Genomic DNA, 13,283 nt, shown 5'->3' with positions numbered 1-13,283 from the left:
TTTCTTGTATTAGTGATCATCTATATTTTCTCTTTTGAAACACATATGTTTATGTAACTTACTCTAAATTTAAAAAGGAGTTTCTGATCCATTGGGAGTAAATGTTCCAGCACAGAAGAACATGTGGACAAAAATTGCAGAAAAGAATTCAGATTGGAGCTATCTCACTGAAAGTAGTCATCAGTGAGAAGAATACTAAGAGAAGAAATTGAATCTCCTCCCTGAGGGGAAAGGGCTATTGTTCCAAGGACACTAAATCCTCAAAGGTAGTGTGGGATGCACTGGGCTGTAAAATAAACCAATAATCCTCAAAATGAGTGGGGGTTAAAGGCAAGTATAGGAGGCCTTCTAATTCTGAACAATTCCTGAAGAATTACTTTAAAAAATATAGCATCAGTGTACTGTTAACCTTTCTTGGGATCCTGGGGATTGTATATATTTGTGTGTATGGTTAGTGCGGAGAAGGTATGACAAGAAGTGACACTGTGCAGGGATGCCTAGTCAGTTCAAGCCTCTAGCCTTCCAGTTCCTTGGTTCTCTAAACTCTTCTGGTAGATAGCACAGTACTACTGCCAACACTTGTCATACAGGAAACAACTCAGGCAAACATGAAGACAAAAGGTGTTAGCTATGTTCATCAAAATATATACACCTTCTAAAATAATTTATATGATTTGCACATCTTCAAATATGGAATGTCTCTTTTCAATGGTGGATGGCAGAATAGGGTTAGAGGGCCCATCAGGTGGTTCCAGAGTCAGAGGTGATTTGACACTACTCAGAAGCCTGGTCAGAGGTTGGCAACTAACAAATGCTGCTTCCACTGCCATAGCAACTGGCACTACCTCAGTGCAATTTGTCTATTTAAAAAAACTCATTCTTAAATGCTCTTATTTGATACTTTGTGCCCTGAAACAGAATCATAACATATACTCATTTTATGACACAAAATAAAGGAATAACGTGTCTTTCTTAAAGTTTTTTATATTAATCTATAGCCAGCAAAAACCAAGCAGACTTTCTGAGAGATAAGAAGCAGATACAGGCCTGTAATCCTACCAATCCTAGAGGCTAAGGTGGAAGGATAGAAAGTTCAAGCCCAGCCCAGTAATTTAATGGCTTAGCAAAATCATGTCTAAAAAATAAAATAAAAAATTTTTAAAGGTTGGAGATATAGCTCAGCTTGAACCCATTGTGTTCATTTCCCAGTACTTCTAACATTTTTTAAAATAAATAAATAAAAATACATTGAAAAAATATAAAACGTTGGGATGTATGTGAAAGGCCCTTAGTTCAATCTCTCAGAGAAAGAGAGAGAGAGAGAGAAAGAGAGAGAGAGGAGAGACAAAGATAGACAGAGATTTTCACCTTAAAATTATGTGTCTTAATGGTGTCTCTTTAGTCTTCTTCACAATCAGAATTCTTAAAGTGGTTGTTTTGTGTAAATGTAAAAATGGCAATGGTTTTTCCATTACTCAAACCAGTACAGATGGGGGGGTGCTTCTACAGGTTAAATAAAACACAATTTTATATATAAATAACTTCAGAAATTCAACCGCTGGGCTATAGTAATCCAAATGTAGTTCCTTTTATCATCAGCTCCCAAATTTACCTGCAGAGGGGCTTCAGTTTCCATTAAAGCCCTGTCTAATCTTTTCTTAATATCAGTAAGTGCATTTGTCTCTCCAATCATTTCATCCAACTCATGAGTGATTTCAGATTTCCAAAACCCTATGTCATTGACACGTTCTCCCAAATTTTGGGTAGAGTCTGCCTGGGTTTTTCTTGTTTGCTGATGTTTGTCCTGAATGAGGCGAGATGTATTCACTCTGAGTCTCTCTGAATTATGTCGGGAAGTATTGGACTCTTGGTAGTTGGTTAAATTGGACCTGTACCAATCGTCAGGAGTGTATCTTGTGAAGAGGGTGGTTCTGTTGGAAACAAAGGGAAGCATGGTGCTCTCTCGCACCCTCTGAGATCTAGTGCAGTATGGGCCCAAGGTTGGCGAGTTGGAGGCTGCTTTGTAGTATGTGCTTGGTCTCCAAGGAAGACTCAAGCTATGGGTCAAATTGTAGTGGGGAAAGTGATCCCTGTAGCTTGATGCCATGGTACCAATGGCCGGTAGAAAGTTGGTTGGTGTTGGTGCCGGCTGGGCGTAAGTTGATGTTAAAGTAGAGCCTAAAGTCTCCATGGTGCTCAAACATGATTTGTACATCTCTCCTGCTAAAAAAAAAAAAAAAAAAAAAAGGAAAAATAGACAGTCACATACATTAATATCACAAATGATACAAATAAAGAACACATATGTATTAGTATTAGTTGTCTGCTCTTTAACTAGTTAGATATTTGTTCTAACTTGTTATCCATACTTCCTGGTGATAATCTATTCCAAAAATTTTTTTCATCTCTGTGTCTCTAGAATGTTTTAAGGTCATATATTTTTTAAATCAGCCATCTTAATTTTTGGATTTTTAAAATTGAGATTAATAATGTCTTATGGTAACAAATTCAGATCAAGAGCCTGAACTATGTAGTTTAACAAAGAAAGATTCAAATCTAAGTCCTTCTGTTTACTACCTATGTGACATAGGGCAAATTACTTAACTGTGCACCAGTTGCTTCATCTAGAAATAATAGGAAATAACAGTATTTCCTTCTTGAATTGCTATAAGCAGCACTAATAACAAAGGGTCACTTAGCAGCACTCCACTAACCATAAAGTGTTATCTCAAATAAACACATAATCTGGGTAACAATGGCATGGCTTGTGTGCAAACATGGATTAGGGTAAGTACTTGGTCTCCTCTCCTGGCAACCTGCCACCTCTAATATAGAAATTATGGAGCATCCACAGGAATACAAGGATTAGGACAATGTGAAGTATTTAAAATGTGTAGCACAGCATTTGGTATATAGCAAATACTTAACAAATGTTAATTTTTAAATTGCTAATTCAGAGGAGTATATACAATAAAAGATAAATATCTCTTCTCCCTTAAAGGTGAATTCCTTAAAAGTTGCCACTGTGAATATTCATAGTTTAATAATAGTTGAACTTTTAAGGCTTTTTCCTATTCATATATGGACATATATTATTAAATATGTACCACAGATGTCTACCTATATGCCATTTTAATATAAAAATTGAACCCTAATCATTGTACATATGTAGACATACATTCTAGAACATAGCTTTTTAAAAGCTAAATACGTATTTTTTAATCCATCCTTCTTACCAGTTCCACTGTCTGGAAATTTTGCTGAAAATTCCTGAAAGCAAAGCTTCCACAGACAGTGACATACTTTTCATAATCTAAATATTATTCTATTTAGAGATTAATGTCTATGAACCTATTTACTGAAAAGAAAAAAGAAAGTCAGAACTAATTCTATGCTCTGCTAAGAATATAAAAAAATACTTCAATGATTACTTAAAGAGTTGTTTCTTGAATGCTTTGGTACCCAAACTACAAAATAATCTGTTTGTAAGATCTGTACCCAAGTAAAAATCTACTCAGACCACATGGGAGTGACCCACATGGCTCTAGAACCTTCATTTCTTTCTGTATCCTTCCAACCTATAGACTCCAAGTACTTTATGCTACTGGCCAACCTTAGAGGATGATGGTGAAAAAAGAAAACCTTAGAAAGCACTTAGAGTTCTTTACTTCAGTTTGAAACTTTAAATATGGCTTTTTTCAAAGGCAAATTCCAATCCTTAAGTTTTCCTTATTTCTAAGCCCATCTTCAGGTCAAACCTAGAAACGAAATCGTTTTCTTCTAGCAAGAAGTGTCAAGTGGGTATGGACCACTCCTATTTCACTATGGTTGATTTTTTACAATAAGAGATCCCAAAACCAATGGCTCACTTAGTCCTTTGACCACAGGATTCCAAGCCTATTAGGTTCGCATCTTGAGACCTTCCAACCATTGAACCATGAGTCTTCTACTCCAAGGCTGATATATAAAGATTCAATGCATAAACCAGATGAAGCATTTGGACTGAGAAAAATCCATGGAGGTTATAAAAGCATTTAGAGATTTGATTTCAGTTAGGGATGAGATATAGCTCAAAAATCTGAAGCATAGAATCAGTTGTTTATAATTCAAAAAGTAGAGTTTTCACACATGGAAGTAAGTTTCACAGGCAGGGACACCATTTTACAGCCATAACTGCAGCTCCAACTCCAGCCAACATCTTTAAAAGTTATTCAGGAAGCCTGTATAAAAGACATCACATCATGATGTTTCACCAAACTATTTCACTATCATATATTTTTTCATTATTGGTCAAGAAAACCAAAGCCTAAAAAACATTTAAGAACTGAAAATATATTCCTAACCATGAGAGACTAATAAAGACTTAGCCTCTTATATTTAAAAATCTAAAGCAAATATATGAAACAACTGCTCTCATACATTGGACAACACTGCAATTGGCAGCACTGGAATGGGTTCACTGAGAGGAGAAATAAATATGATGAGCCCTCTTACTGTCCTGGCACCGTGCCTCAAGGCAATTTCCAGCTCACAGGGGAAAAGCAGATAAAAACAGAAAAGAGCCATGCAGCCTTTGTAAGTTGAGAAACTTAGCAGAATTTGGGAGGCTGTCACAGCTAGAAGTTGTGAAGCAGAATTCCACAATAAAATGAGCAACACATTGCAAAGTTTCTGAAGTCTACATAGGAAGCCACTTGAGTCTTTGCTGAGTAACAGAATACACACACAGTGCCAGACTCTTCACAAACTTTGGCAATGAGTGCTGCTAGATTTGTTAAGGGAATGACTTCTAGAATTCATAGAGGTCGAAGAGTCAGACTAACCAGATTGAGTCAATGGTGATGATTTGGAGCATTCTGTGGAGACCGCAGAGGAGGCACACATTTAAGGTCGGGCTGAACTATCCTTGGAATAAAGATTCTGAAGACTTACTCTAGAAAAACCTGAAAACAGGTCTCAAAGAGATTAAGCTAACTATCAAGATACTCCAGTCAAAAGATACCAAACACATCGAGAGGAAGGAAAATATAAACCATAATTAGGTAAAATCAGTCAATGGAAACAGGCCTAGAAATAGCAGAGATGATAGTACTAGAAAATTATGTTCAAGTATTTGATTCAAGAACACCAAGAAGGGAGATGTGGAAGAGTAAAAGAAGAATCGAATGAAACTTTAGAGATAAAACATATAATATATACTTTTAAAATATACGCTTGGGCCAGGGATTTAGCTCAGTGGTTCTGCCACCTGCCTTGCAAGTACAAGTCCTGAGTTTGATCCCCAGTACCAAAAAAATAAAATAAAATAAAATATATACTTGTAGAATTTTACTAGATGGGATAAACAGCAGATTAGATATTGGAGAAATAAAGATTAATAAATTCAAGTCTAACCAAATTAAAGCATATAAATTCTTTTAACTGAAAAAAAGTAAAAAATCACCTCAGTGACCTATGTGGTACAAAAGCAAGTGGTTTAACATCATGTCTTTGGAGTGTCATTAAGGAGAGAAGAGACAAAATATTTTTGAAGAAATAGTAACTGAATATTTTCAAAATGTGATGAAAATTATAATATCTAGGTTTAAAAATCTCCATGAACTCCAAGGGGATAAACAGACACACACACACACACACACACACACACACATACACGTGTGCACACACACATGGCCCACTGCCACCCTCCCCACCTCATCAAAATCAAACAGGTAAAATTCTAGGCAACAGAGACATGGCTGGGGGCATCACAATCCCCAACTTGAAACTGTACTACAAAGCTACCGTGATAAAAACAGCATGGTACTGGCAAAGAAACAGACCCGAAGATCAGTGGAATAAATTAGAAGATGCAGAAACAAATCCAGACATACTCAGTCACCTCATCTTTGACAAAGGAGCCAACCACCCTCATTGGAGGAAAGATAACCTATTTAATAAATGGTGTTGGAAAAACTGGATTTCAACCTGTCAAAAATTAAAACTAGACCCATACCTATCACCATGCACTAAACTAAGATCGAAGTGGATTAAAGATCTAAATATTAAGTCAGAAACACTAAACTTGCTGGAAGATAAGTTAGGTAGAACCTTTGATGATATTGGCATAGGAAAAGACTTTATGAACAAATCTTCAGTACCATGGGACCTAGCACAAAGAATCAACAACTGGGATCTCATTGTATTAAAAAGCTTCTGCACTGCAAGAGAAATTACCAACAGAGCTAAGAGACAACCTACAATGTGGGAAGAAATATTTAGCAGCTGTACCTCAGACAAAGGTCTACTATCAAGAATATATAAAGAACTGAAAAAAATCAGACCTCCCAAATTCAAAGACCCAATTCAAAAATGGGCATCCAAAATGAATAGACATTTCTCAGACAAAGAAGTAAAAACAGCAAGTAAATATATGAAAAAATGTTCAACATCACTGGTCATTCGAGAGATGCAGATGAAAACAACACTGAGATTCCACCTCACCCCACAAAGAATGGCTGCTATCAAGAACTCAACCAATAACAAATGCTGGCGAGGGTGTGGAGAGAAAGGAACCCTTCTCCACTGTTGGTGGGAATGTAGATTGGTGCAACCACTGTAGAAATCAGTATGGCAATACCTCAAAGAACTAGGACTGGAAGTCCCATTTGACCCAGCTATTCCCCTGCTGGGAATCTTCCCCAAAGAATTAAAAGAATCATATCACAGCGATATATGTGCACCTATGTTTATAGAGGCACAGTTTGTAATAGCTAAAGCTTGGAAACAGCCCAAGTGCCCATCGACTGGAAACTGAATAAAGAAGATGTGGTTTTTTTATTAAATGGAGTACTACTCAGCCATAAAGAACGAGAAACTAGAGACATTTATAGCTAAATGGATGCATATTGAGGCCATACTCTTAAGTGAAATAAATAGGACACACGTGTAAATACCAAATAGTTTCTCTAATGTGAGAAACTGAAAGTGTAAATAAGGATTAAAATGATTAAAATGAATAATTGATAATTTGAAATAAGAAAAGGTCCAAGGGTTTGGGGATGGTGGAAGGGAAAGGGGAAAGAAAAGAAGGGAAAGAAAAAAATTATGAGAAAAAAAATGGAATCAAACTCTGTGTAGATAGGGAAGGGTGGAGGGGGTGAAGGGTGCACAGGTAATGGGGGAAAAAATAAAAACTAAGATCCATCATGTTCCAGTACAAACACCCAATGATAAATGTAAATGTATTTTTATACCTAAAATGTACCAATAAATATATATATTTAAATTAAAAAATCAAACAGGTAAAAACCAGTGATAGAAAGAAAACCTTAAAATTAGTGCAAGAAGACCCTTTAACTAGAAAGAACAAAGATAAACATTGTGTAGAATTACTGTCAGAAGTTATCCAAGCCAGAACAAAACTTCTGGCAGCTCTGGGGATCAAGCCCAGGGTTTCACACATACTAGACAAGCACTGAGCTGCATGTCCAGCCCTAACATCATTAAAGGGCTAGAAGAAAGTGTGTGCCTGTAAAGCAATATTTAGTGAAAATATCCTTCAAAAAGGCAAAGTGAAATATTTTTAAACATAAGTCAAAAGAATTCATCATCAGAAGACCTGCAATAAAAGAATTGTTAAAGGAAATTCTTCAGGCAATTATACCAGATGGAAACTTGGATCTACCCAAAGAAATGAAGAATGTCAGAAATTGTAAGCACGTGTACTAATATTTTTTTAAAATTTCTTCCAACTTTCAAATCCCTCTAAAAGATAATTGCTGAAAGTAAAAAACAAAAATTTATTGTGGGATTTATAAAATGGGAGTAAATTTTGTGTTAACAATAGCACAAATGATGGGAGGCTTAGATAGAAATTTATAATTATAAGGGTATTCTTATAACTGAAATTATATAATGTTATTTAAACATATCTTGTGATAAGTTAAAATATGTGTTTTAAATTTTAGAGTAGCACTTCTCAAACTATAATCTAAGGACCCATGGGCTGCCTAAGACCTTCCCAGGGGTGAAACCATCAAAATTACTTTCATATTCACATGGCATTTGCCTTTTTTGCCCCCATTTTCTCACACTTACAGTGGAGATTTCCTGAGGTGACATCATATGTATTATCACAACAGACTAAATGAATATATGGAAACTCATCTACTAACCAAGAAATTAAAGAACTTTGCCAAAAATGTAAAATACTAACATTCTTTTCAGTAAATTTTTTATTTTGGAAAGTAAAAATGTTATTTATGATAGTACACAATATATTGTTATTTTTAGAAGAATTCCTATTTTTAACTTCTAAATTTTAATTTCTAATGTAATAAAGATTGATAGTATAACAACATACATGAAAAGTCTTTGAGGCCTTCAATATTTTGTAAAAGGGTCCTGGCCCAAACACCAAAAAGTTCTTTGACTGCTGGCCAGAAGAAATCTCTAAGGGGGAAAAAAATAATTCTATCTAATAAGCCAAGCAAAATGAGAGATTGATGAAAACAATCCATAGAAAGACATAAATTTTTCAGAATGATTTTTAAATGACATCAAATCCTATGCTGTCTAAAAAAATCCTATTTTAAATATAAAACAGGTGTTTAAAGTATGAAATATATATATTTAAATACTAATCAAAAAACATTGAAGTGGCCATATTAATGTCAAACCAAGTAGACCTCAGAACAAGAAATATTATTAGAGATAAAGCAGATAATATGATATCATGTTATCATGAAACAAATATCAGTAATCATAAAATACTGAAATCAAAGTATATCTGTTGTTTGACTATATCAGAATTAAGTTATCAATCAATAATAGGAAGATATTTGGAAAATCTCCAAATAGTAGAAAATTAAACAATGGTTTCAAATAACTCATGAATCAATGAAAAAAATCACATAGGAAATGACAAAATATCTTTATAAGTGAATGAGACCACAGCAGATCAAAATTTATGAAACGTAGCCAAAACAGTGATTACTAGGAAGGTTATAACTTTTAAGTGTTTATATTAGAAAATAAGAACAAGCTAAAATCAGTGACCTGTGTTTTCATCTGGGCAGGGCAGAGGGGAGCAAAACTAAAGTAGAAGGCAGAAATTTTAAAAAATAATAATAGAGAAAATGGACAAGTAGGAAAAATATTAAGATCCTAGTGATAAAATGATTAACTTTTTGCTAGACTTATCAAAATTAAAAGATAGAAGGCAAATTACTGGCATCAGGAATAAAAGTGGGAAAATTACATATCCAATAAACATTAGAAAATTAAATAATAAAGCAGTATCAGTAACTTTATGTGAAACATTTAATAACTTGGATGAAGTGGATAAAATAAAAGATACAAATAAAACTGACTAAAGAAGAAATAGATAACCCAAGCAACCCTATAGTAAAGAATTTGAATCTGCAATTTAAAATCCCTCCTCAAAATTTCAGGCCCAGATAGATTCACTGATAAATTTTACTAAACTTTTAAAAAAGAAATAATTCCTCAGTTTTTAAAAGCCAATGGCTTAATTTTGCTGATGTACCTTTTACAATGTTTAAATGATTCTCTAAATTCTAACTCAGTCACTTCCTAAGAGGGCATGTGTAGCACATACTAAGATCATTAGTTAATTCTATGAATATCTAATATTTACAAGTAAATTATTTTGAAAAATCTATGGGAAAAAATACACCCCCTAGATCATGTAATTGCTTTTTATTATACTTTTAGTCATGATGACCATAAAGCATTTTAAGAAATGAGGGATGTGGGCTGGGGATTTAGCTCAGTGGTTCCGCTGCCTGCCTTGCAAGCACAAGGTCCTGAGTTTGATCCCTGTTACCAAAAAACAAAAAGCAAAAAAAAAAAAAAAAAAGAAAGAAAAGAAATGAGGGATGTGCTATAAGGTCAAACATAATGTTTAACTATGTTCATTTAATGTGTAGTCAATAAGTATTTACATACTGAAAAAAATGCTACAATTGTCTTCTGTAAATATTAACATACTTAATAAGGTATCAATCTCACAGGTTGTAAGCATTGGAAAGTTCCATTCCACAGCAATTCAAAACATAGAGGGCCTCAAGTTGAGTTAACATATTTTATTAGCACATTTAGGCAAGACTTTATGATCATAAATATTTTAAAGCATAAAAACCAATAGATCATTTTCTGCAAAAGACACAAGTACAGGAAGTTTACCAGACTTGTTCCATACCCTTCCTCTGAATAGTGGCAAGCATAGGCTTGAAACAGCCACATACAACCCCTTTATTTCTTTTGGTTCTATCCATTTCATTACTCAGAATTTCAAACTGAAGTAGAACTAAAACACTGTCACCGATACATTAATAAATACAGAATTAGAAGAAATTATACCAGATTTCAATGTTTTGGGAATTTCTCTTTATATATACACTAAATAAGAACACAGGAAGAGTTGAATAATCTCTTCTGTAAAAAAAAATGTTTGGAAAGGAATTATACTTTGATGATGTATAGATTACTATGTAACAGTATCTAGTAAATTCCCTGTAGCCCAGCTACCCTAATCTTTAATGTATACCAGGACATTATGTATCTAATTAGAATGAATATGAATACGTCTCACATTTTTCTAGAGGAAATAATCTGGTCCACAAATAGGATAATGCATACATAATTTGTGGTAATTTTTACATAAGAATTATAAAATTCTTGCAAAATAAAACTCAGAAAAAAATTAATAAACCCCCAGCACTACAAAAATAAATAAATAAAAGAAATACCACACCAGAGTTAAAATGAATGACCTGGAACATATTGGTACTAATACTATTATATTAACTTTAAAAATAACATTGTGTTACTTTTTGTACAAATATATAAGTAATACAAGTAAAAAATACATAGAGAGTATAACTAAACGCTAAATTCTGGCATGTGAGTACAGCAGGGAAGGAGAGAGGGGTATGGAGTTTCCAAAGGCTGCTGTAAGAGGCCTTGGGCTGAGGAGGTAACTCAGTGGTGCATCCACCTCAGTTTCTATTCCCAGCACTGAAAAAAAAAAAAAATGGAGAAGAAAATGAAAGCCTCAATTGCAATTGTGCTTGGATCAAGTTTTTATATGATTTTTTATATATGTTGTTTTTAATTTAGGACTTGATGCATGGATGCTTTTTCACTCTACTTATTTTGCTGTTCCATTTTTTTAAAAAAAGAAAAAATATTTTATCACATACCTCAAAACACTTTGTCTAACAACAAAACTATTTATTTTGCTTTGTTTTTTTCCAAAATGACTAAGTGAATAATTTTAGCCATGTCTAAACTGTTTGCCTACAACAACATAAGTGTCCAGGAAAAAACAAAAGGGACTTGATCTACACTGCCAAAACACAAGGCAGAACTTCCTGGCCAGCGAGAGAACACTTGCCTCCGGTGAATTTCACAGACCCTTGTCCTCCCCTTGGCTTCAGCTGGGAAGTCTGGACTGAAGGCGCAGGGGCAGAAAGGGCCAGCGCTCCGGCGACAAACACCCCGGTGAACAGCACAGGTCTACTGCCTGCCAGGTGTAAGAAATTACCCAGGCTAGCAAACACGCGGGGGTCTGGATGCCCCTTTCCTGCTTCTACCTTTAAAATAACCACTCAATCCCTGAAAGGCATCAGAAAGGCAAACTTTGAGGAGACAGGAGTGGATAGGACATGTCTGTCGATTTGTAGGGGTTTTATTGAAGGGTAAAGAGTGAGAGAGAAGTGAAGGGCTGTGGAGGGTTTCTGCAATCTGCCTCCCCCGCCCCCCCAACCCCGATTCTGAGCGTGGACTTTGGCTTCCTGATTGGCAAAGAGGATCTCTTTGGGGTCATCCCAATAGCAGGTACGGGTCGTGTCTCCCAGACCACTCACCTGTCAGCGGATGCCTGACGAGGGGCAGGGAAGGGGGCGGTGAGAGCAGACCCGCCACCTCCGCCCACTGTAAGTCAGACCCAAACCTTCTCGGCCCCAGGCCCGCCTTTCTCTTCTGTGACGTCAGCTCCTGCGGACCACTCAACGGCCACCCCGACCAGCTCCTTGGTCGGTCGGTGGAGAGTCAGGAGGCGGGAGTTGCTATAGCGGGAGGGAAACCTCTAGGGAGGCGGTTGCCATGGACGCTCTGACGCTTAGTAACCGCAGTCAGCCGAAGACAAGCTGGGTCCTGGAGACGAAAGGGGTGAGAAGCAACCTAAGTTGGAAGCCATGGTGATTCTCCCGCCTCTCCTGCAGCATTTGATTCTGAGCTCTTTCAGCTGCAAAGAACTTGGTAGCCATTCTAAGGGAGCACTAAGTGCGTGGAATGTTAACACTTGTCCTGGGAAGCCTCCACTTTTATGTCCCTTTCTCTCCAATAGAGCTTCTCCCTTGGAGGATTACCTAGTGATCTTCCCCTCCTTCTTCACTCAGAGGAAAAAAGCTTAAATCTCTTCTCCCATTTTTTATTTTCCTTAAATAGCACCCCATATTGTTTCATCCAGGCTGGGCCCACATGCTTTACATACATCATCACTCGTCCATGTAACCTCCTTCCAATACTGTAATGGGAGTTTATACTTTACAGATGGAGCAACTCAAGTTTGGAGAAGTTAACTGACTTAAATGCAGTCACCCAGTGGCAGAGCTTTGCACTACAACTCAGATCTGTCAAACTTCAAGGGATTCTCCATGAGTTAGCCTTCTATGTAAGCAGAATTCACTGAGTTACTTTGGTAACCATTAACGCTAAGGAAAATAAAGCTCTCAGTTAATCATTCTTGGTGTTTCTTGTGTGACGTTCCTCCAAAGGGAGTGATGTGACTACAAGTCGGGGGCTGGTTCTCAACTTTGCCGGTTCAGAAACGTGGTTCTGTCAGAGTCCCAGGTTTATCAGAAGCCAAGTCCAACTGACCTCAGGGAGCCTAAATGCCACCACCAGGATGTAAATGGAGCAATGTGGTCCCTCTGAAAGAGGAGACAAGCCCAGAATGTTGTCCCCAAGTAGGAAAACTACAGATGAGTCTTCTGCTCATAAGACTTTGCAGGACCCAACAAGCCAAGTCTAGGCTTCCATAGCCCACACCAGGGTACTGCCAATGCTGTCCTTTTGATTTCTACATTCTTTATCAGCAACATTTCACTCTGAACTACCTATATTACTATTTTTCTTTCAATCATAGTGTGCTGTATTTTCTATTAACTCTCATAATTCAAGGTGGGCCTTCTAATGCCTGTGGCCTGTAGACAACAGAGTATGTACTAATATATTTGTTCTTTGAGTCAGAAGGCTGGCAACCATTCTAAAAT

General features: G+C 36.3%; 1 protein-coding gene across 4 annotated transcripts in view; it reads right to left on the bottom strand.

Moving 5' to 3' along the window:
- Tekt3 (tektin 3) overlaps positions 1-12,158 on the bottom strand; it is a 41,700-nt gene extending 29,542 nt beyond the window's left edge. Inside the window, exons 1-2 of one of the 4 annotated variants that reach the window (XM_021248997.2) lie at positions 11,874-12,158; positions 1,613-2,223 (exon numbers count right to left, since the gene is read on the bottom strand). In XM_021248997.2, the coding sequence (XP_021104656.1) occupies positions 1,613-2,215 (603 nt within the window). In that variant the 5' untranslated portion in view covers positions 2,216-2,223; positions 11,874-12,158. The remainder of the gene's footprint in view (positions 1-1,612; positions 2,224-11,873) is intronic. The other 3 variants (XM_021248998.2, XM_004870755.3, XM_004870756.3) reach the window with 3 other exon arrangements.
- Positions 12,159-13,283: the final 1,125 nt, after the last annotated feature.

Source organism: Heterocephalus glaber, unplaced genomic scaffold, assembly GCF_053883595.1.
Source record: "Heterocephalus glaber isolate CG9 unplaced genomic scaffold, H.glaber_assembly_v1.0 deba00000474, whole genome shotgun sequence".
Classification (NCBI taxonomy): Eukaryota; Metazoa; Chordata; class Mammalia; order Rodentia; family Bathyergidae; genus Heterocephalus; species Heterocephalus glaber.
Note: the sequence above shows the minus strand (reverse complement) of the source record. Positions and strands in the feature narration are given on the sequence as shown.